Source organism: Nothobranchius furzeri, chromosome 19 (genome assembly GCF_043380555.1).
Source record: "Nothobranchius furzeri strain GRZ-AD chromosome 19, NfurGRZ-RIMD1, whole genome shotgun sequence".
Classification (NCBI taxonomy): domain Eukaryota; kingdom Metazoa; phylum Chordata; class Actinopteri; order Cyprinodontiformes; family Nothobranchiidae; genus Nothobranchius; species Nothobranchius furzeri.
The window spans coordinates 8319776-8342224 of NC_091759.1; the positions used below are offsets into that span (position 1 = coordinate 8319776).

The following is a 22449-nucleotide window of genomic DNA, read 5'->3' on the forward strand; positions in this document are numbered from 1 at the left end:
TTTGGGAAGACAAATGATTTTCCATTCAGGTAACTGTCTTAAAAGTCCAACTCTTATGCTGCTGAAACCAGCTCAGTCTTGCTTTCATATCATGAGATCAGCATCTTCATGAAGGGTGTCAGCAGAGGGAAGCAGGAAATGGCATGTCCTGGTCCACGGTGATTGTGGACTTCAGAAAACATGGTGGCCCAACACCAGCAGAAGATGTCAGAACCAGAAAACATTTATTGTGACTGCATGAGAACTCAACGAAACACACCAATGGTGTATTTAACATGACAGATCTGCAGCCAGCAGACCACACACAGATGGAGGATGCTCTCCATGGTTACCTGGTAAAAAGCCACCAGCAGTTTCCTCTCCAGGTTATTCCTCCTGAGGAACCACAGCCTCTTCTGCGCTCCTTTGATGAGTTGTGGGGTGTTTCAATACGATTCTCTTATGCACAGAAATGTAAGTGAAGGCACTCCCCCTCTGTGACACTTTAGGGGTGTGTGTCTGTGCTACGTTTTTTCAGAATTACAGAATACCTTATCTCGTTTTTGAGGTTCTTTATAACAGATTGTTAGTGGACAACCACGTTGATCATCTCTGGACCTCATCTAGGTATTTAGACTTTGTTTCCTCTGAGACAAGTCCAATGACTCAGTCTTTGAGTAAGGATGGATGCGCTCTGAACAAGCAGGTTCTTTTGCAATGACCTTTTGTGGCCTCCCCTCCTGGAGGAGGGTGTCAATGACTCCTCCATGACCGTGACCATTTAGAGGCTCAGAAAACCTCTGCAGTTGTTAGCTGATTATGGAGTGACACGTCAGTTTTCACAATAATCTGATTTATTGAGATGTTTTTTATCTTTAAGACATAATTGTCATGTTGGGGTTCACGTGCTTGACCCAAGACATGCAGAATCAACACAAGAGACAAATGTAAAATGAAACAAAAGTTTTATTGAACGGTGCACAACAAAGGATGTCCCAAACTGGGGGGGGGGGGATGGTAGGTGGGGAGGTCTGTTAGGTCTGAGGTGGCAGGATCCGAGTGTCCAGTGGGGTCGAGATAATGGTTCCAGAGAGGGGTGGATGAGCAGTGGTGAACGGGACTGTGGGGAGGAAGATGCAGGCTGAAGAGAGGTCCAGGAGTATGGCTGAAGGTGTGAAGTTGAGCAGAACCTGAGAAAAACAAGGAGCAAACGTCGGGTAGAGTTTTCCTAGAGACTCAGGCCCTGTCCACACGTAGCCGGGGATCTGCCAAAACGTAGATATTTTTCTACGTTTTGGCCTGTCATCCACACAAAAACGGATCTTTTTAAAAACTCCGGCCAAAGTGAAGATCTGCGTTTTCTTCGTTTTGGGTGTCTGCGTGTGGACAGACAAAACCGGAGTTTTAAGGTCCGCAACGTCACTTTCCGCGACAGAAAAATGCTGACATCACGTGTGCGACCTGTGTTTACACTAGCCGACAGCACGGATGGCCTCAGAGCTGCGCTCGCTTTATCAATTGTCCAAGCGCTTTTTGCTTGTTTGTTTTTGCAAGCGGAATTACTGCTCCTTGCAGAAGACCACAGACGAAGGATGAGGTTAAGAACGGGGAAGTACTGCCACCTACAGGTCTGGCATGTCCTTAACAACGTATTTATCCGGGTACGTGTGGACAGAGTTTTTTTTAAACGAGGTGGTGTGGATGCAAGTTTTTGGAGGGGTGGATATTCGTTTTTTTAAAAACCCGGCTATTTGTGGACTAGGCCTAAGTGGCAGGAGAATATCCACCTGGAGATACCCGTGTGGTGTAATCAACCGGCGTTGAGCACTGGTCTCCCTCCTCCTTTTAAGCCAGCAGCGGCTGATGATGAATCTGCTGCAGCTGGTCCCGTTCAGACACCGCTCACCTGGAGTGAATGCTAGAGGCTGATTAGAGGATGAGCTCACCTCAGACCATGACAATGATCATACAAGAAGTAAAAGCTTCAGCTGTTTCATTCTATGTGTAATAAATGGCAAAAATGTTTTTATTTTATTTTAAATTTTTGTGTTGCTAACAATAATCATTAATAATAATTTTGTTATGAACTTTGGTTTCAGCAGCTTTGCTCCATTGTTCAGATTGTGTCAGGGCTTCTCTGCAACAGCGCTACCAGATGAAACTCAGGTTGTTCTTAGAGATTTTATTTCGTTAGTTACAACTTTTGTCCAACATAGACACAAAGAAAGGGCAGCGATAAACACGTTTCGATGAAAAATCAACAGTAAAAGGACGTCACGAAAGACTTACGAGCTCAGTGTTTACCCGAAACATCTCATTGATCAACTTTCATGATTTAGACTTTGGACAAACTTAATGAGTTTATTTTCTGAAAGATTTATTATTATTACTTCAATCATAGCTGATTTCTAGAAGTGTTTGTATCACATGAAGCTTCCCATCGTGGAGGCCAGGATGGCTGCACCCACAGCAGCAGTGAAGGTCATCTTAGTGGAAGGAGCTCCGTTGACGGTGATGGGGTTGCAGCTGTCTGAGGAGCAGCAGGTGGTGTTGGTGGTGTAGGTCGCACCGAAGAGAGAGCTGGAGATGTTGCCAGCACAACCTAAGGTGTCATTGCTGCAGCCATAACTGCCGAAGCCTCCAAAGCTTGGAATGTCTGTGAACTCGGAGGAGGAACAGTGGAGGTAGCTTAGCCATTTGAAAGATTGACAATAACTTTCTACTTTTAATCTAAATCCACCAGCTCAGTGGCCTAGCGTCGGTCCTAAGACTAGGAGATTGTGCGTTCAAATCCAAGACTTTAAAAATGGGACCCAATGACTCCCCGCTTGACACGCAACATTAAGAGGTTTTATTGGGGGTTTAAACCAGTGGCGCCCCCAAGGGGCGGCCAGGGGTTGCCATGGCCACCCCTAGGAAATTGCCCCCCCTCCCCCGGAAAGACCAGTGTTAATAAATCATATTAATGTTCACTCAAACCATAAATTCATCTTATTTATGTAAAATGCACTGAAAAAAATCAGAAATAAAAACAATTATATGTTTCTGCTGTTCACCATTTTTTTAAAGTCTCCATTGCTTTTGTGAAGACAAACTAAAAAAATAAAATTCTAAAATAACTTTTGAAATAATCTTCTATTCTACTCTATTCTTCCTTCCCATTAAAAAAAGACTGTAAAGGAATACTGTTTAGTTCCTGGTGATAGTAAGTGATAGCCTGGCAAGCCAGATTAAATCAAAGCAAGAATTTGGTCTAGTTCACTAGGCTAAGTAAGTGACACAAGCACACAGATAGTCATCACTCTGCTTCTAGGAGATGAGGTCTCATCTTCCCTAAGTCTGATCCCAGGTCTGATTCAGAGTTCCAGCCCTGCCAAGATGAACATTCTTGCGTGTTTTTTAGCTTTTAGCTTTTAGCTCTAAGCTTTTAGAATGTAGTGTAAAGAGCTTTGGAGTCCTCTGAATCCGAAAAGCACTATACAAGTACAGATCATTTATCGATAACACATTTCTATTATCATTTCTGTCTGTCTGCCTCCCGTATCACCAACAATGCAGCACAGGATCGAAGATAAAACAGGAATTTACTCTCAAATGAGACGCTGACAACCTGTGATCATGGGTTGTTGATAGTGTGTGAATGTTATGGTAAACCTGTAGTGAGGTTTTAGGATGTGTTGAGGAAACATACTTGATCTTGTCGAGTAACAGACGCTGGTGTTGGTTGTGCAGGTCACCTTCGACTGTGCCACGCAGACGCCAAACAGGTTAAACGGACAGTAGTTGCAGACCAGCGACTCGGCTGAAATCACAAAAGTGCAAAATTGATGTCAAATGAAGCAAATGATGTTAATGTTGTTTGATGTTCACCAGTAAGAAAAAAAAGGTCTTTCTAAAGAAAAGTATGTTGATTTGAAATGTGTCACTCTGCATAACGAATCAAATATTAAATTATCATTATGGCTTTTTAAATATTCTGATCCACCGTTCCACGTGGAACTCCAGTATTACAGTAGTGGTTCACTTGTTCAGTCAATACATTTGTATGGGTCTCTAGTAGGAACTAGTCTTGTAAGTCGTACTGGGGAGGGGAATACCGGTGCACCATTTCCAGGAACTAGAAGTGAGCAGCACCACTGCTGAGCTTCAGACGGCAGGATTTGGAGTCTTATTTCCTGATATTTGAGCATCTCGTTTCTGATTGGATAACAACAATGCAACTGTACCACTGACTTACAACGTGGATGTTTGATCTCCATAAATAAAACAAGCCTGGAGAGCTTCTGCCATGGGGTGAAGCTGCTAATGCTAACAGTTAGCTTTTACTAGGCGAGACATTAACTGATGATTCCTGGACACTAAACCAATAACAAGCTTCCTTGTGAGTTAAGATGGGTGAGTCCATGAATGTTAACTCATCGGCCGTTTCCTGATCAGAAAAGGCCTTCGCTGCCAGCGTTTTTTAGTGTTTTTACTGGGTTTTTGAAGAGTCGCAGAACGTTGCGCCCTATGATGATGTCATAGAGTAGACTCACTTTTTCACATCAGGAAGAACCCTCGTGTTTCGAGCGTTATCTGTTCTTTCATAATCCGTTGTCGAATTGTGAGCGGCAGAAGCTTTTCAGGTTCGCGTCTCACTTTTTTCACAACAGCGGCCCAAAACGATCTCCTAACACATGGATTTTCTGCTTCCTGATCACGTGACATGTGATGTACGCAGGTGAAGATCGGCTTTAGAGCTGGGGTGTTTGTTCTCACGGTGCCCACCGTACACCCGCCCAGTAACAAATGCAAATGATGACTTTACTCGTCAATGGCAGTAAATGAGTTCAGTGACTCTGTGTCTATTTTCTATCAGAAGCTAATGCATGAGATAGGTGTAGGAGACTAGTTTTATGTTAAGCCTGCATGAAGAACTCTGAGTGACTGATTATAATCAGAAATAAGATTTTTAAAAAGGTTTTCAGTGTTCCACACCTTTAAGGGTTGAATTTAATGAATATATGTGATTATTTGCCTTTTTATTCCCAATATAAAACATACATATCTTTGCTTTTTTAATTTAAGAGTATTAATTTAAAAAATTAAATTCCAAAGTAAGTGTTGAATAGCTGAGCTTTGCATATTTTGATTTTCTGTAATTAATCTATTAAATAATAAAAATGATATATAAATGTTTTTAATTGTCCTTTTAAATCCACAAAACTCAATCATAAGTTCTTCCTACCCACGACCAAAGATGCAACAGCAGCAGCCACTGCAAACAGGAACTTTCCCATCTTCTCTAGTTAATTGGCCAAAAGAAGTCCTTCCCCTGGATGGTTGAAGCTTCTTGTCTTTAGGGTCAGAACTGAGTAACCCATGGGCACGGGCAGAGGTTTATATAAGCTGACGTGAGAGGAAGACATGGAAAAATTGTGTTTTTCAGGTCTGTTTTGTTTATCTTTACCTGAGAAATTATCGCGAGGTGGTGACTATCCATAGGACTGATTTTAGCACAGATCACGTAGCAAAGCAAAAGGAAAACATGCATCAAGCACACACACACACACACACACACACACACACACACACACACACACACACACACACACACACACACACACACAGTTCATAGTTTTTTTGTGTTTTTTACGACTGAGTAATAAAATGAATATTAAAGATGTCCATCAAATGTGTTAGCAGTAATGCTGACAGAAAAAATGCAGCAAAAATTTAACGATTAGAAAATAATTTATTGATTTATGCTGTTTTCATTGCTTGCTTTAGTTTTATCTCTCCAGATGATTTTCAACTCATGTGTATTTCAGACCAATCCCTCCAAAGTTATCAGTGGCAGGATCTGCTTGAGCCACCAACAGCCTAAAGCTGCAGAACCAGCTCTTGCATTTTTTTAATTAGTTTTTACAGTGTCGGAAATCCCAGTTAACCAGTGTGCTAAAATTGTTGCTGTTGAGAATTGTTCTCAGTAGGCCCTTTCCACTACCAGAACTTCACAGTATGTGATGAATCTCCACTTTCAAAGCCTGCATGGACCAAAAGACTACCTGTCTTGGGTTATGTACTCAGAAATGGCCCAGTAGATTTGCTCGGTGGGACTTGCGGTTTACTTGTGCTTCTTGGTTTAAATTCAGTTGGAAATGACATCAGCAAACGTCGCCTAACAACCAAAATTTGGAAAAAGAGTTGCTGGTGAAGCGGGAAGGTAGGGAAAGGAAATAAGCAGAGTTGACGCTGCTTTCAAATCAACGTTTCTAGACTCCTAATCAGTGTTGGGAACGTTACTTTTAAAAAGTAATTAGTTATAGTTACTGATTACTTTGCCAAAAAAGTAACTGAGCTACTTACCAAGTTACGAGATTATAAAAGTAACTAATTACCAAGAAAAATAACTACTTAGTTACTTTTTTAAATTAAAGAATGCAAGAAAAATGGGTTCCCCTCTTAATTAAACTTACTTAATTTACTATAAATTACTACAATAGTGAAATATAAATGACTAATGACTGGAACATAATAAAATGTATGCCCAAATGTTTTTATAAACCTGAATAATTTAAATATATAAGCACTTAACAGGAGGAACTACTAACAGGAACATAACACTTATCTAGACTATTAAAAGGTCACTGTGTGATATTTAACAAGACCCCAATCAGCTAAAATTTAAAATTGCAAATAGAAACACCTGTAAAGGTTCCTGAGCCTTTAAATGGTCTCTCAGTCTAGTTAAATTACAGAAATGAATGTAATTTTGCACAGCATTCTAATTTTTCCAGCTTCACATAATTGTGTGTTTTTAGCAGCATTTCTGTGGCTACTTATCTAGTAATGGTTACATAAATAAATAAAATCCTTTAAAAAGACACTAGAAGAGGCACAAACCTGATGGAGGACTTACATTTACTAACTTGGGTCAGACCCAACCACAGAAGAGCTGAAGCTGGGTGGTAAACACACACAGGTAGTTCTAACAACACCTGAGCTCCATGACGTCTGAGACTGATGCATCAGTGTTACAGCGGGACTAAACACATGATCAGAAACAGGTTACAGCTGGATGATCTAGGAAGGTAGAAGATCAGGACGTCTGAGCGGTGAACAGGTGAGCGGACCTTCGGGATGTTCCGCTATCACGCTAAGAAGGGCACGGCTGCAGATCCACACCTGCAGCATCTGCAGCCGTGTCTATTCCTCACGTCTTCCTTGTTCTTCACGGGCCATGATGCGCTTGCCTCTTTAGCTCCTGATCAGCTGTTGACAGCTTCAACACACTGCGCTGCTTAACGCACGCATTTTTTATCAGTAACAGAAACGACGTTTTGAGAAAAGAAGACGGTAATTAATTAGTTTGCTCGTTACTGAAAAAAATATTTTTTTTAGTAACGTGGTTATTTTAAACTGCGTTATTCCCATCACTGCTCTGTTGGGTCTACAGCAGGCAGTGACTGAGACAGTGAGGGTCTCCGCCCACCCAGCCAGTCATCATCGTGTTTGTAAGTGCGTTACCGACACCTCTCTCTCCCTGGCTGCAGCTGAAGTGTGGCGGTCAGAAAGCCTCACGCTGTTGCTCGACGTTCGACAAGCACATAGTAACGCACAACCTTCCATCCCCAGTAACGGTAACGGCGTTGCAACAGTGGGAAAAGTAATTAATTAGATTATTCCGTTACCTAAAAAGAACGCCCTTAGTAATGCCGTTATTTTAAAGCGTTATTCCCATCACTGCTCCTAATGCTGAAAATGCATCAGGAATCTCTCCAGAATATACACTCATTTGTGGTTTCTAAGAGAGCGCAGTAAAAACATCACACAGCTGCCTTCAACATCCCCTTATTGATGGTGTACTTTGACAGAATAAAACATGTTATTAATGCCCATGGACGCCTTTTGGTGCTGATTAGTGATGCCACTCACTGCTGAAATGATCGCGACATGCCGACATCTCAGCAATGTCCTGAAATGCCGATTCTGTACAGCTGAAAGGACCGAGTCATCACGTTTTCCCTGTCACCTGCCCCCCACCCAGAAATTTTCCAGTAGAGAAATCTATTCTTGCACCCCCTAGAAACTGCTTGCACACTCTTGCCCCATTGGGCTGAGCATTATCATGCACCATGAGGAACACAAGACCCATTGTACCAGTGAAGGGTCTAAGATTTTCATCTTGACATATAAAGACAGTCAAGGAATCATCATTCATGAAAAAGCCTCCCCAGACTAACACCAAACGTATTGTGCTGAACAATGTTGCAGGCAGCATAACATTCACTACGGTTTCTCCAGACCTTTTCATGTGAACCTTCCCACGCAAAGGGCACCGGTGCAATGTTAGACCTGCCCAGTCTGATGTTCTCGGGTGAATACTGATAGAGCTCCATGGTACTGGGCAGTGAGCACAGGGATGCCAGGGTCGCTGGACCCTGGGCTGAGCCTACGCTGAGGTTGGTGACTGTGCACTGGACTTGGGGCCTTTTCTAGACTCTACTGTTATGATGCAACCCTCATGGCTTTTATTTCACTCACATCACATTGTATTTACCAAAGTGAACATGGATGCTGCACAGATCACGACTCCTGCCTCCTCCGATCCAGAACCGAGTCATCCGTCACGTTTTAGAGATGTTTACAATCAGGTGAAATGTGACACAATCATTTAGACTGACTGGGAATGTCGTAGCAAACAAAGGTTGAGGAGACAAACTGTTATAGTTAAAGTAATTGACACATTTTTTCACACAAGTCCATTATTTTACAGGACTCAAAAGTAAAACAAAACTCTCATCAGTCGTTGTTCTCAGAGGCAAACAGTTCAGTATAGTCAATAAACTGTTCATTTGCTTTCCAGTTCCGGGTCGCGGGGGTAGTACCTCAGGTAGGGCATCTCAGACAGCCCTCTCCTCAGCCACTTTCACCAGCTCCCCGGCAGCACCCCAGGGCGGTCCCGTGTCTTGGGTAGACCCAGGGGGAAAAGCTCAGGGCAGCTGTGGCTGCAGAACAAGTTGCTTTGCTGGTTGCTTGTCACGTTTACCTCTTTCTGCAGACACCAATGCTTGTGTGAACCCAAAACCTGAGTTTGTTGCAAAGCTGTCCACAGCTATGACTGTGATATCACATGCAGATTTTGCTCCTGCCTCTGGCTATTGCCCAGAGCTTTCTGCCTTACTTACAACTTACAAAAGATTGGCCTAAATCATCTGCTGCATTGCCTGAAAGTGTATGTCCGTAGATCTGTTTGAGGCACGAGTTCTCTGCGAAGCATGATTATGTTTTCAGAGTCCCTGTTGTCCCTGTCTGTTGGCATCACCCACTGATCCTTTTGGCACATGAAGTCCATCAGGGCTTGTGTCCATGTTAAAAAGTCTCTGAAATAGATAAACACAACGTAAACACACAACAGTAATGCTACACAACTCTGACATACTGACAGAGATGTATTGAAGGGGTGAAGTTGGTCTTTAAGTGGTTAATGATCCCATATTTGAGCCAGGGAAGCCAGACTGCTGAGCCACACAGAAAATCAACAGTTTTTCACCTTCCATTAAAAAAAAATAAACCTTGAGTGTTGCCTGTCATAATGTCGAGCGGGCTGGGATATGGATCACTCAAGTCCTCTGGGTCATTTCAGATTCAAATTGAATTCAGATTTTGGGCCCATTGAGTAACCTTATTTTTTGTTGGCCTATTCATGGAGAAGTGGAAATAGGTGGGCTTTAAATATAGTCCATCCATCCATTTTCTGCCGCTTCACCCGGAGTCAGGTCTTAGGGGCAGCAGCATGAGCAGGGAGGCCCTGACTTCCCTCTCCCCAGCTACTTGGATCAGATCTTCTGGGGAATCGTAAGGTGTTCCCTGGCCAGTGGAGAGACATAGTCAGTCCAGCATGTCCTGGATCTTCCCAGTTGGACTTTCGCAGAAAACCTCACCAGGGAGCCGTAAAGGAGGCATCCTGACCAGACGCCTGAGCCACCTCACCTGGCTCCTCTCAATGTGGAGGAGCAGCGAGTCTACTCTGTGCCCCTCCTGGATGACCGAGCTTCTCACCCTATCTCTAAGGGGGAGCCCAGCCACCATGCGGAGAAAAGTAATTTCGGCCGCTTGTATTCACGATCTCGCTCTACTGATTATTGACCCCCCACTGGGTGCTTGAGCTGTGTTCTCTGTGGCTAATAGAAGCTGTTCTAATCTGTAGTTTGGCTTAAACCAGATGCAACATGGCATGTGTCAGACAATAGCATATTCTACAGTTTACGTCACCACACAAGCACTGCTGGGTGCTAGTGCCACATTAATGTTACTTAGTGCATTATTAAATATGAATAAACTATTAAATAAAGCATTAACAACTGCTTAATATTAATGTTAAAATCAAGTCATGCATTACTAATCAGACCCAAACCCCCAGGCCCTTTGTCAGAACCTTAAGGGCATTTAACCTTTGATGAATAAATTATGAAATCTTCAGCCATGATTTTTTAACAACTTTTTTCATTCATCTTTAGGCGAGAATTGAACAAATTTCATTTTTACACATTTTTTGTAACATTTAATTTACAAACAATTTATTACATGTCCACATCTGTGGACAGCATGCAATCTGAACATGAAATATGTTGGCTTGACTTACTGAAGTCCAAAAGGAGGGGCTCAAATGCAATAAAGTCTTCAACAGATGTGCTTAATAGCAAAAAAAAAAATAAAAAACAATAAAAACAATTTTGAGTACCTGTCCAATGTAGTGACCATTATGCATCAAAGGGTTAATAGTTAACAATTTCTGGTACTTTGATAAAAGGACCCTTTGTTTATTAATGCTTAATAATGCACTAAGTAAAGAGACACTTTTTGTTAAGTGTTGCCAATAAAACACAGACAGAGCGAATGGACGCCAATTAAAAAGAAATCAACGGACACAAAATTCAAACTTTTATGCTCAAACAAGTTACTCACAGTGCTCAAGTAACATTTTCTCTTAGGTTATTTTCTGTGTGTCAGGTTCAGAGCAGGAGGAGTAGGACCCAAGATGCAGAGCACCAGATGACATGAGGCAGGAGTGATTGAAAAAAGGTGGAATCCTTTATTTGGGAGGTTATCCAAAATTCACGGACTGGAAGCCAAGCCAGGTATCAAGACAACACGAAAAAATTCAGGAGTTCACTAACTGAGCAGGAGTCTCAGGTTTACACGGGGGAACAAAACACGCTAACAACAATGGGCCGACAAACACTGAGGGACAAGACAGGGCTTTTAAACAGAGAGGGAGGCAGTCAGGGGAACAGGTGACAGGTGTGAGGAGTGAATTCTAGAGAGAAGACAGGTGGCATCAATAAACTAAATGGGGGGAAAGAACAAAGCAGGAGGGAAGATAAACATAACCTATAAGACACTGAATAACTAAACCTAAAGACTAAGGGCAAATACAGACAACTAATAACTAGAGGGATGAAGACCTCCAGCAGACCCAGCTTCAGAATGGCCGACCTAGCTCAGTCCTGGGCAGAAGGAAAACCTGGAGTGAGAACAGGAGGGGGCTGGGGACCAGAGGGACACAGAACATGACACTGTCACTGCTTTTTACATACCACCCACCACTGATCAAGAGCTGGATGCTGTTTGGCTGAGACATTCAGCTGCCCCTTCATTTACACCGCTGCCTCCGGGATAACTCCACATCTGAGAGCGTTGTAGTTAAAGACATGATAGGTGTCACACCGGAGTGTGAAATTTGTTCTCCTTTTTGACCAATCCCCTGGGGGAGCGGCACAGCCACACTCGGGAACCCTTTGGTCCCCCAATTGCTGTCAGTGTTGATTGTCTAGTGGAGAGGCATTGGGTTCTGTTTTTAAAATCTTTGGTACGGCCTGAGTGTGGATTTGAACCCACAATCTCCCAGTCTCAGTGCAGACTCCAACACACCTGATTTCAATCAGCAGGTGATTAACAGGATTCTGCAGAGCTTGATGAGCTGCTGAACGGGTGAATCAATCACTGAATCAGAAGTGTTGGAGCAAAGACACGCAGGATACCGGCCCTCGAGGATCAGGGTTCCCCACACCTGCCATAAGGCCACTGAGCTGGTATTGGTATCAACTTGTTATAATCAGCTTGTCATTCTCTGACCTGGGCCCTACCACACCGGCAAAATAGAAGGAACAAATATACGCAATTCCCTTGACCTGCTCCTCACTGTGAAAATCTGCTCTTCCACATAAATGCTGCCACCGCTTTGCTTTGTCTACCTTTAGCTTGACCTGTTTCCCTTTCCAGCTGTAATGTCACAGACCTTACCCAGCTTGGGAAAATGTTTAAAAACATCCCCTTCTGACATCCGATGGGTACAGAGTCCGACTTGCACCTCCCCCAACAGCGGTCCTTAGCTCCTTCCCATTTGAACATATTTAGGAGACGAAACCACAACTTTGAGACGACGTTTGTCTAGGGCTACATCCCACAATGCAGTGCATCATTATGTAATGATCGGTTTTTAGCTACTGTAGAATACGCAATACAAAAATAAGTGCAATTGCTAGTTTCTTTATGTAGCGCCAAATCACGACAAGAGCCATCTCAAGGCACTTCACATAGTAAACGTTCCAATACAGGTCAGTTCGTTAAGCCAATCAGAAAAAAGTTTCCTATACAAGGAACCCAGCAGGTTGCGTCGAGTCACTGACTAGTGTCAGAGTCTTTACAGCAATCCTCATACTAAGCAAGCATGAGCAAGAGGTGTGGACTGACTGTGATTCTGTATATGTACAAGGGTGTACAAGTCTGTAAATTTGGCTTTAATCCATAATGTTGCCATCTCACCAGCTGCACTGACAGTTTCAGTTTCCAAAATGTTCTTATGAAAAGATCAAAGTTCGCTTTAAGTTACATTCATTTTCTCATCACCGGGGGGAGGTGGGGGCGATTGAGTGAGCCATGTTCCATGCCTTCATTGTCAAGGCGGCCGATCAGAATTGCGCAAGGTTGTCGGTGCCTGTTGTGGTGGCAACCCCCAACCTGCTGGTGGACATCGGCGGTTAGGGAAGCTGTCAAGCTGGAGAAAGAGTCCTATCAGGTCTTTGTGGACTACAGAGGCAGCTGGTGGTGTTGCTGAGAATTTGAAATAAATAGTTAATCTCAAAGATCTCAGAGATTGGTCAGCCTTACTGTTGCCCGTGCCACACTTCTATCATTCCTCTGTTGAGTGAATGAATGAATGAATGAATATTTTATTTGGGACAGTGCATGTTAATTAACATTAATTATACATGTAAGGATAGCATGAATGTAACCACGCCAGATTGTAGCCTAGGGCTAATTTCCATCTGTAGTCCCGAGATGGTTGTCACATAAAAGTCCAGTGACGTTAACAAAGAGTTTGTTGACAAGGGAAAAAAAAACATCAATAAGACACAAATATGAGATTTTGATTACTGCAGACCTGAGGTATTTGTCACTTTGGGGTTCTCTGATATTCGGAAAGTGGTCCAGTGATAATAAAAAGTGGTCCAATGGCATCATTTAAGTGCGCAGTGATAATAAATACTGAGGGGTAAATCATAAATACATCATATATACAGTACAGTTGTAGGCACATTGGTGAGGATAACATAGTTCACATTTTTAGCATGCATTATTACAGTTTTTGTGTAAGGAGTACACGCTGTTAGCATACAGGAATTGCCTTTGTAGTGACAATATCTTGGTTTCAATGATAATGTTTTTGTACCATGGTTACATAGCTGATTTGACCAGAGCCATTTTTTTGGTTTCCGATTTGAATGTGGCGAAGGTGGAACATTTTCTAATGGATTGGGGGAGGCTGTTCCACTGGTGCCCACCCTGTACTGAGAAGACTTTCTGTCCAAATGTTGTTTTTCTGTAGGGGATCACTAAGTCCCCGCGTGATGATGCACGGGTGGCTCTTTTTGAGGTGCCATTGTATCTAATAAAGTCGCTTAGCGGAGGTGGGGCGAGAGAGTGTAGTACCTTGCATGTTAGACACAAGTTTTTGAGTTTGATTAGATTGTCTAGGTTGAGGAGTTTATGCTTTTTCAACACGTGGCAATGGTGGTGAGCCTTGGGTTTTTTTATCAAGCAGCTTTAGGCTTCTTTTGTATTGTGTTATGACCGGTTTTAGTGTAGTTGGGCAGTTGAGCGACCAAGTTGTCAGGCCTTATCCTAAGTGGGAGCTGATCATCGCGTGAAAGTAGATTTTGGCAGTCTTTGTGTCTAGATTGTTCCTGATGTGGTGAAAGTTTTCATTATTGAACTTGAGCATCTGGGTTACTTTTCTTATGTGGCTTTTGAAGGTTAATGTTGGGTCTAGGGTGACCCCGAGGTATTTCACCATTGGTGCTAGCTCAAGTTCTACCCCTTCAGAAAAACATTTGATTTTTGTTGATTTAAGCATTTTCCTTTCAGAATTACATCTGATTTTTGTTGTTTTTAACGACGTTTTGTGAAGTACATGCATACGATTTTGGAGGTGTTTAGTAGGAGACAAGATTCATTTAACCAGTCGTAGATTAATGATAGAGCCGCTGTTAGGTCATTACCAGCCTGTTCGATGTTGTTAGCTTGCAGGTATATGACGGCATCGTCTGCGTACATTTGTGTGTAGACATTTTTGCAGACGTCAGGTAGGTTGTTGATGAAGAGAGAGAATAATATTGGTTCAAGAACCGATCCTTGGGGAACGCCGGTCTCGCAGTCCAGATGTGTGGATTTTGTTCCATCTAAGGCCACGTACTGTTTACGTTTACTTAGGCAGGAGGCAAACCACTGAAGAGCTCAGTAGGAGATGTTAAATCGAGTCAGCCTGGATAATAGCATGCAATGGTTAACTGAGTGGAAAGCTTTCTTTAGATCTAGAAAGATTGCCCCGATGCAGTGGCTCTCGTCCAGCAAGCTTTTCAAGATCTCTACTAATACGCACAAGGCTGTTTCTGTAGAATGATGGGATCTGAAGCCAAATTGCATTCTGTGTATTGATGGTTTGGTATCCTCAAGATGTGCGGTTAGAAGTTTGACAACCCATTTCTCTGCTATTTTGGACACAACCGGGAGTATACTAATAGGGCAATAATTGGCCATGTCAGTTCTAGCGATTTGAATATTGGGGTGACTGCTGCGATTTTCCAATCTGATGGGACATTGGAGCTTTCGAAAGACATGTTTAGTACGTGTGCTACTGGGCGAATAAGGAGGTCTCTGTGTTCTTTTAAAAAACTGGTAGTTAGGCCAAATGCGTCAACTGCTTTTGTTTTTAGGCCCGCAATTATCTTAGCCACCTCCGTGTCTGTGATTTGGGTGATTGTCAAAAGGTTCTGATCGGTATCTTTTGTGTTTACAATGGGGATGATGGGGTTGAACTTCTGACTGATCTCCTTGACTGAGTTTATAAAAATGCTTTTTAATGTGCTGGCAATGGATGAGGGTTCTCTACTAATGGTGCCATTAACATGTAGTTTGGTTACTTTGATGTTTTTGTTTGAGTGGTGGCCTAGGAGTCTATTTAGGTTTTGCCAGATGAGTTTACCATTGCCGTTGGCATTCATTATTAAATTAATGAAGAAGTTAGCTTTGGCTTGTTTTAGGCTTAGTGTTACCTTGTGAAACGCTGTCTGTCCAGAGTTAGTCCTGTTTTCAGGTATTGTTTTAGGAGTAGATCTCTTTTTTCATAAGGGTTTTGCATTCATTGTTTACCCACGGCAGAGCAGGTGTTTTATTTGCGCACTGTCGGCCTTTAGAGGAGTAAGTGGATATAACGCTTTTGAGTGAGTTAGTTAGGTGGCTATTACAGAATTGTGGGTCTTTACTGTGCAGCAGAGGTTCCCAGTAGGGCTGCAACAACGAATCGATAAATTCGATGAAAATCGATTACTAAAAGCGTTGGCAACGAATTGCGTCATTGATTCGTTGTGTCGCACAACTCTTCCAAAAGCGCCCCCCCCCCCCCCCCCTTCCCGCCCGCTGTTGCGCGCAGACCAGAGCAAGTCAGATCAGCGCGAGGGAGAGCCGCAGATCAGCGCGAGGGAGAGCCGGTACCGGCAGATCAGCGCGAGGGAGAGCCTGCAGACTTTGTGCTGCTGCGAACCGGTTCCGCATTGCTGCGCAGCGATCCAGGCAGCTGCTTCCAGCGCACGGTCCATTCTCAAAGTGGCGCAACCAAAAAACTATAATTAGCACACGATCGTTCTTGTCTGCACATGTTCTCTATTTTCTGTCTTATTTGTGCCTGAAGCGCGCTACTGCGGAGCTCATCACCTGTGCTGTGGTGATGTCACCTCATGCAGCATCGAAACGCACTCTGCGCTTTGCGGTCAGGAGATGATCTGCTCAAAAGTAACTGATGAGGTGAAAAGGTAAGAATCCAGGCAACAGATTTTCTGGAGAATTAAGAGGAGATGCAGGAAGATGAGAGACAGACAGGACAGGAAAATAGTTAAATAAAAACAAGAAAACAAAACAAAGTGTTGAAAAGTCAAATGTAGGTAGATTTATCTCCACGACACGTTTTTACCTGTATAAAACAATAAGTTACACACATGTAATAATTATACATCTGATACAATTCAGATCACCTTCAAAACTCAGTCACACACCCAGGGCCATTTCAAGACATTTTGGGGGCCAAGGCTAAATGCCCCCCCCCCCCCCCCCCCCCCCATAACTGGGCTCCCCAGAAGCCTCTGTGTAATCCATGCCCTCTCCAGTAGTGTTAGTTATACAGTGTTTATAAAAGCCCCTCAGACATTACTGACATGGTCTAATATTATCAGATGAAAAACTAAATTATCAGACATGATGTCTCATCTGCTGCTTTTCTAAACTTGCAAAAAGTAACAAAATCATTTGAAAGCCACTATTTGTGGATTCTCTGAAAGTTTCCATGGAGTGTGCGACAACTTATTTTTTCATTGATCCTATCGTCTAATCTCACAGCTGAAACAAGCATCCTTGATAATCTGTGCACAGGAAGCTTACCGATGCTGTAGTAAAACAAAAGGTATAATAATTTATTATTAATAAAACCTTGTTGCAGCACTAAAGCAGAAAAATGAGATTTTGCATTAAATATGCTAAATATTTACATATGAATTGTTTTAGAGCCATTTTATTGGCAGAATCTGATATTAATTTAGTTCTTACAAAAAATGGGTCCCAACATGGTTTGTGTGGCGTTGCCATAGTGTGACGTCATAGGCACAGATCCCCTGTCCTCTTGTTTGGAAATGGAAATATGATCACCCTATATTAAACAAACTGTCCACCCGGGCTTTTGCGCTGCACAGAGACGCTTCGCTGCCTATGACTGAACGTCAGTTGAGAGTCAGTCTCATGCAGACTAACCAATGAAGAGAGGGCCTCAAGTTAAGACCCTCTCCTCATTGGTCAGTCCACACGAGTTGGGTCAAAGGTTACTCTGGGCGGGTTACGTGTTGTCAGGCATTCAAGTATTGAGTATATTTACTGCATATTACAGTAAAATATTCTGTATGTGACCACATTGTGGTGATCCTCGGGTCGTGTTGATGGAGCCCTTGAATATTGTTGCCCAGGGTACAACAAAGTGTTAATCTGGCCCAGGTTCCGCCGTCACATTCCCGCAGAAACTGGTTGATCACACCGGGGCCAGACTACTAGCATGTGGTTTTACAACCACAATGTCCTCAGAAGCAAAAACGCTTTTAAAAGGGAGGGAGGAGTCCTAACTGTTGCTGCAGGCGTGTTGTGTGAGAGTGCAGTTATATACTGGTTAATATATTTTTGGGTTCAGTTGCTTTCATGTGGCCTAATGTGAGTCTATTTGGGATCATTGGAATGATCAGCAGCATTTCTTGATGTGACTTTATGGCAGTTGCCCAGGGCATCATCGCAAGGAGGATGGCATTCATTTACTTTTGTTTTATTTGGTATTTTTTCAGTCATTTTTGGAAATAGTGATCAATTTTGATTAATTCACAGCCTATGTTTAATTACATTTAAAATAAATGTTAACAGATGAGATCAAACAAAACAGATGAGAATTGCCCTTAAGCTGTTTAACTTGGACCAAGCATTTTAGGTCACAGATAGATGTAGCTTAGGGTCTCTGTCTATACACCTTATAAGACAATTTAGGTGATGGCATGTTGTTTTTCTGCTATTGAACTGTTTTCTAATAATGTTGTGTTAAATAAAGTGAAGGAAGGAGAGAAATAACGTTTCCCTAGCAGTTTTTAAAAATTTCCCAATGTAATCCGATTAATCGATTAATCGTGTCGAGACCCCATCCGATTAATCGATTATCCAAATAATCGTTTGTTGCAGCCCTAGTTCCCAGTCGGTCGATTTTAGCGCTTCTGCTACATTATCTCGCTGATTTCTTGGTATAAATTCATAGAACGATCTATTATTGGAAGAACTGCATGTTATTTTCTATTCGTGCTTTTGTAAGCTTTCTGGTAAATAAGATGAAGTTGTGGTCTGAGATGCCCGTTATAAGGTTGTGGGTTTTAGTGATGCGCTCAGGTTTATTACTGAAGACCAGATCAATTGTGGTTTCCGAAAGTTTTGTTATTCTCGTGGGTTTATCTATAAGTTGGTTATAATTCAATTCATCCATTATGAGATTTAGATTTTTTCTATCTTTTCTACAGCCCCAGTTTATGTTGAAGTCACCCATTACAATTATCTCATTGGATTTGTTGTTTACACTGTTATGTTTGATTAGCGCTCGTAGTTGTCCATAGAAATTTTTATTTTTTTTGCAGATGGAGGACGGTATAGACAGATCAGTGTGAAAGACATTTCTGGTGAAAGGGAGATTTTAACAGAAATATGTTCTATTTCCACATCGGTTGGAGAATCAAGTGTAGAGCATTTAAGCTGCTTTTTTAACGTAAACTATTATAACTCCTCCTCTCACTCCGGTTCTATCTTTCCTGAATACTGTGTAGTCTGGAAAGAAAACTGCAGATTTAGGAGAGGAGCTCGTGAGCCAGGATTCAGAGATTCCCAGGATAGAGATATTAGAGTTGCTTTGTATACAGTATGTTCTAATTGTTCATGCTTGGGAAGCATGCTGCGGATATTAACGTGACCACATAATAGACCCTTGGGTTTATTTCTCGTGTCCCAGATTAGTTTCGCATGATTAAAGGTTTTAAGAATTTTAGCGTCTCTGTATCTCTTAAAGAGAGAGTGTTTTGCCTTTTTGAAGGTGGTCGCAGCTGTTGATGTTGTGTGATCTTCTGCTGATGGCTGCGGTTGGTGTCCTTCTGTCCCTGGTGGTAACTGTGTCCGCCGTGGATGTTCAGGTAGGGCTTGCGGGAGGCGAGTCGGAGCCCTGGGATGTCGGCGAACGGTCCTTATCAACGGCGATGTGGACCCAGGTTGAAGAGGCTGTGGACGTCGATGTGCGGGTAAGTCCGCGTGAGGCTGGGGCGAGTGGATGGGAGGTGGGGATGTATTCTCCTGCGGTGGCCGGGCTGCAAGTCTCAGGTGAGGTGGAAGCCTCAGAAGGTGGTGTGGAGAGCTCCGGCGTCTTGGTAGACACTGTGGTGGTGGGGCCGTGGGTCCTGGCGTGCAATGCGGTCGAGGTGGTTCCTCGTGTGGGGGGGGTTGTATCCCTTCGCGGTGGTTTTAGAGCAGGTCCCGGGTGAGATGGAGCCTGTGGTTGCCAGCGCGGGGACCCCGGTTGATGTGGCAGATGGGGTCATGGTGTTGTGACTGGCTGCGCCGGCTTTCAGAGTAGCCGTGGTGAGTCTCCGGCTAGCACTTGCTGTCCAAATAGCCACAGTGTATCTCCGGCTAACGCAGCTAGCTCCTTTTGGTGGCCAGCGAGTGGCCTAGCCTGTGTTTCGGTTGTTGGTCATCTGGGTTGCCCTGTCGGATGGTTGTTCAACCATGGAGTAGATCCATCGGGGAGTAGCGGTTTGTTTGGCTGCCATAGGGCCTGGAGACATTGGGAAGTCTCATTCGGCAACAGAAGTACTACAACACACAGTCAAATTTGTATATCTTTATTTATTTCGGCTGTGTTTGTCCAAGAAGGCACAATGAATTTAGAAAGATAAATACATGTTAAACAGGCAAAATAAAGATCGTCGTCATGAAAGATTTACGAGCTCAATGTTTCCCAGAAACATCCCATTGTTCAACTTCCATGACGTGAACTTCTGAAAACTTTATTTGAGAACATCTGACTATATGTAAGTGAGTAAAGTGTTGCTTTTAGTAGAGAATTTGATTACTTCAACACAAAAATCTTCATTCATCAAAGGATTTGATGATATTTTTGGCGTTTTGTTACATGATGCTTCCCAACACAGAGGCCAGGATGGCTGCACCTACGACACCAGTGAAAGTCATCTTGGCAGTGGTGCTGGCTGCGCTGGTGTAGGAGTTGCAGTTGTTTGTTGTGCAGCAAGAAATTGAGGTGGAGTAAGTGACGCCCAGCAGACTTGAAGTGGTGGTTGTTTCACAGCCCGTGTTGTTGTCCCTGCAGCCCTGAGTGATGAAGCCACTGAAGCTTGAGACAGATGGGAAAGCTGTGGAGACAAAAAAGATTTTGGTTAATTACGTACAATGTTGTGTTCTAATTAGTTATAACACAAATTTATAGAATGTTTATCTGAAAACAGTGACTTTTATTCCTCCTTCCCTTCATCCCTGAGTTGATTTGGAACAACTAAATCATCTAAATCTGGAAATCCGTTATTTACAGCCTAAAACATTTGCCATATTTTAATGGTGCTCAGTTTGTAACGCAATACTCTTTCAATGACCCCAAACTCTAGGAATGAAAAGGAAAAATGAAAGCAGACGTGTGAGGCTTTGAGCCAAAAAAATAGGACTTACTTGCAGTTCCAGTGTAACAGACGCTGGCGGTTTCATTTGCGCAGGTCTCATTTTTTTTAAAAAGACAGAGGACCTTCAAACCAAAGGGGCAGTTGTTGCAGGACAGGGACTCCACTAAAACAGGGTCATAAAAGCACAAGAACTGTGATCAGAAAATGGTTTTTAAACTAAAGAATTTTATAACATTATATAAAAAGGAAACTTTTTGCTCCTTTAACTTTTAACAAAGTGAAACGCCACCAATCTCTCGGATTACTTTCCTCGGGCTCTGAGTTTGGATTTGTACAGAATATTTCCAGCGTTGCATTGTGTTGACCTTTCTGGTCCATGACCTTCTGCATGGTGGAGCACCCATAAAACTATTAGGTCCACCCCCAAAAATACAACCTAGCACTAGTGTTCAAAAAGGTTTGACTTTAAAAAAATTGCAAATGAGTTGTTTTTACCTAATTTGGAGATTTCTTTATGAAACACACATGATAAATAAAAAATTGTCCCATTTTAGTTATTAAAATGGGACAATTTAGTTTCCAAATACAAGAAAATACAATGAAATATTGCAATCACATGAGAATTTTCCAACAGTATTTTCTACTCTAATTATTTGACAGTAATACTGTTCCTATTGATTTACTGGCTGAGTTTCTGTATTAAGTGAAATAATTTAGCACCATGAATCAATATAATTTTTAAAATTAAATGAGTGTAGCTCAAAATTTCACCTCTAATTTACCATAAAAGGTAAAATTTCCACTTTTTGAGAAACAAAATTGAAGCACAAAACGCCATTAATCTACTTCCAAATAAAAATAAATGAATACATAATTTGGGAGAGCAGTTCTAATAAAAACATCAATTTTAGCATTCTTACCCAGAGCCAAAGATGCAAGAACTGCAACGATAGCAAACCACACTTTTCCCATTTCTGCTTGTTGGTCCGGTTTTTGGTTTTAGGTCAAAGATAAAAAAAAAATCCACTGAAGTCCCGAAGCTGCTTGTTTCCCAGGTGACTGGATGCTGCAGGTGTCTGAACTGATGCTCGTAAAGGTGAGAACAGATATTTATAGTGTGGCTCTGAGGTGGGAGGAATGGAGATGGAGGGGTTATAGTTATAATCAGGTTCTGTAATTGTGTCACACCTCAGCCACTCCTCAAATAGTTTTGGTTTATTTTCAGTCAAGCTTGTTTTCTGCTTTAGACTCCACCTTCGTCTCTAAATCTTTCACTCGATGATTTCTCACCCAACCTTTATTTGTCCACTCAATGCCAAGTTATTTTAGCCTAGTGAACTAGACCAAATTTTTATAGTCTGGCTTGCCAGGCTAAAGTTATTTGTCACCATTTTGTTATTTCCTTCAGGACAATCGTTGTGGTTGGTGCTAGGCTGCATGGGGGCGCAGGTGTAAGTGTTACAACAGCAGCAGCAAAGGTCCGGGAGCACCTGTCTGTGGAGCCGTGGTTCCCACAGTCAGTGCAGATCCAAGTACTACCACAGCTTGTGTTGCTGTAGCTGACAAACCTGACAGGTATACCAGCCTTTTCTCATTGTTTTTTGATATTGCAGCACACGGGCAGTGTTGGGAGTAATGCAGTACAAAAGTTATTAATTACTGTAATGTGTTGCTTTTTGCTGTA

At 42.5% G+C, this 22449-nt stretch overlaps 1 protein-coding gene across 1 annotated transcript; it reads right to left on the reverse strand.

Annotated features, from left to right (window-relative positions):
- Nucleotides 1–19960: 19960 nt before the first annotated feature.
- Nucleotides 19961–21956, reverse strand: LOC107394523 (uncharacterized). The gene is made up of 3 exons (XM_015973496.3): nucleotides 21686–21956; nucleotides 20815–20928; nucleotides 19961–20504 (listed from the first exon to the last, which is right to left on the reverse strand). The coding sequence occupies exons 1-3, from the start codon at nucleotides 21735–21737 to the stop codon at nucleotides 20263–20265; spliced, it is 408 nt and encodes a 135-aa protein (XP_015828982.3). The 5' UTR covers nucleotides 21738–21956; the 3' UTR covers nucleotides 19961–20262.
- Between the last annotated feature and the right edge of the window lie 493 nt (nucleotides 21957–22449).

Excerpts from the sequence above, each read along its gene's own strand:
- LOC107394523 (XM_015973496.3), bottom strand. The coding sequence starts at position 21,737 with ATGGGAAAAGTGTGGTTTGCTATCGTTGCAGTTCTTGCATCTTTGGCT. Across the intron at positions 20,929-21,685 it reads TCTTGCATCTTTGGCTCTGG|TGGAGTCCCTGTCCTGCAAC; the intron begins GTAAGAATGCTA and ends ACCCTGTTTTAG. Across the intron at positions 20,505-20,814 it reads CTGTTACACTGGAACTGCAA|CTTTCCCATCTGTCTCAAGC; the intron begins GTAAGTCCTATT and ends TTGTCTCCACAG.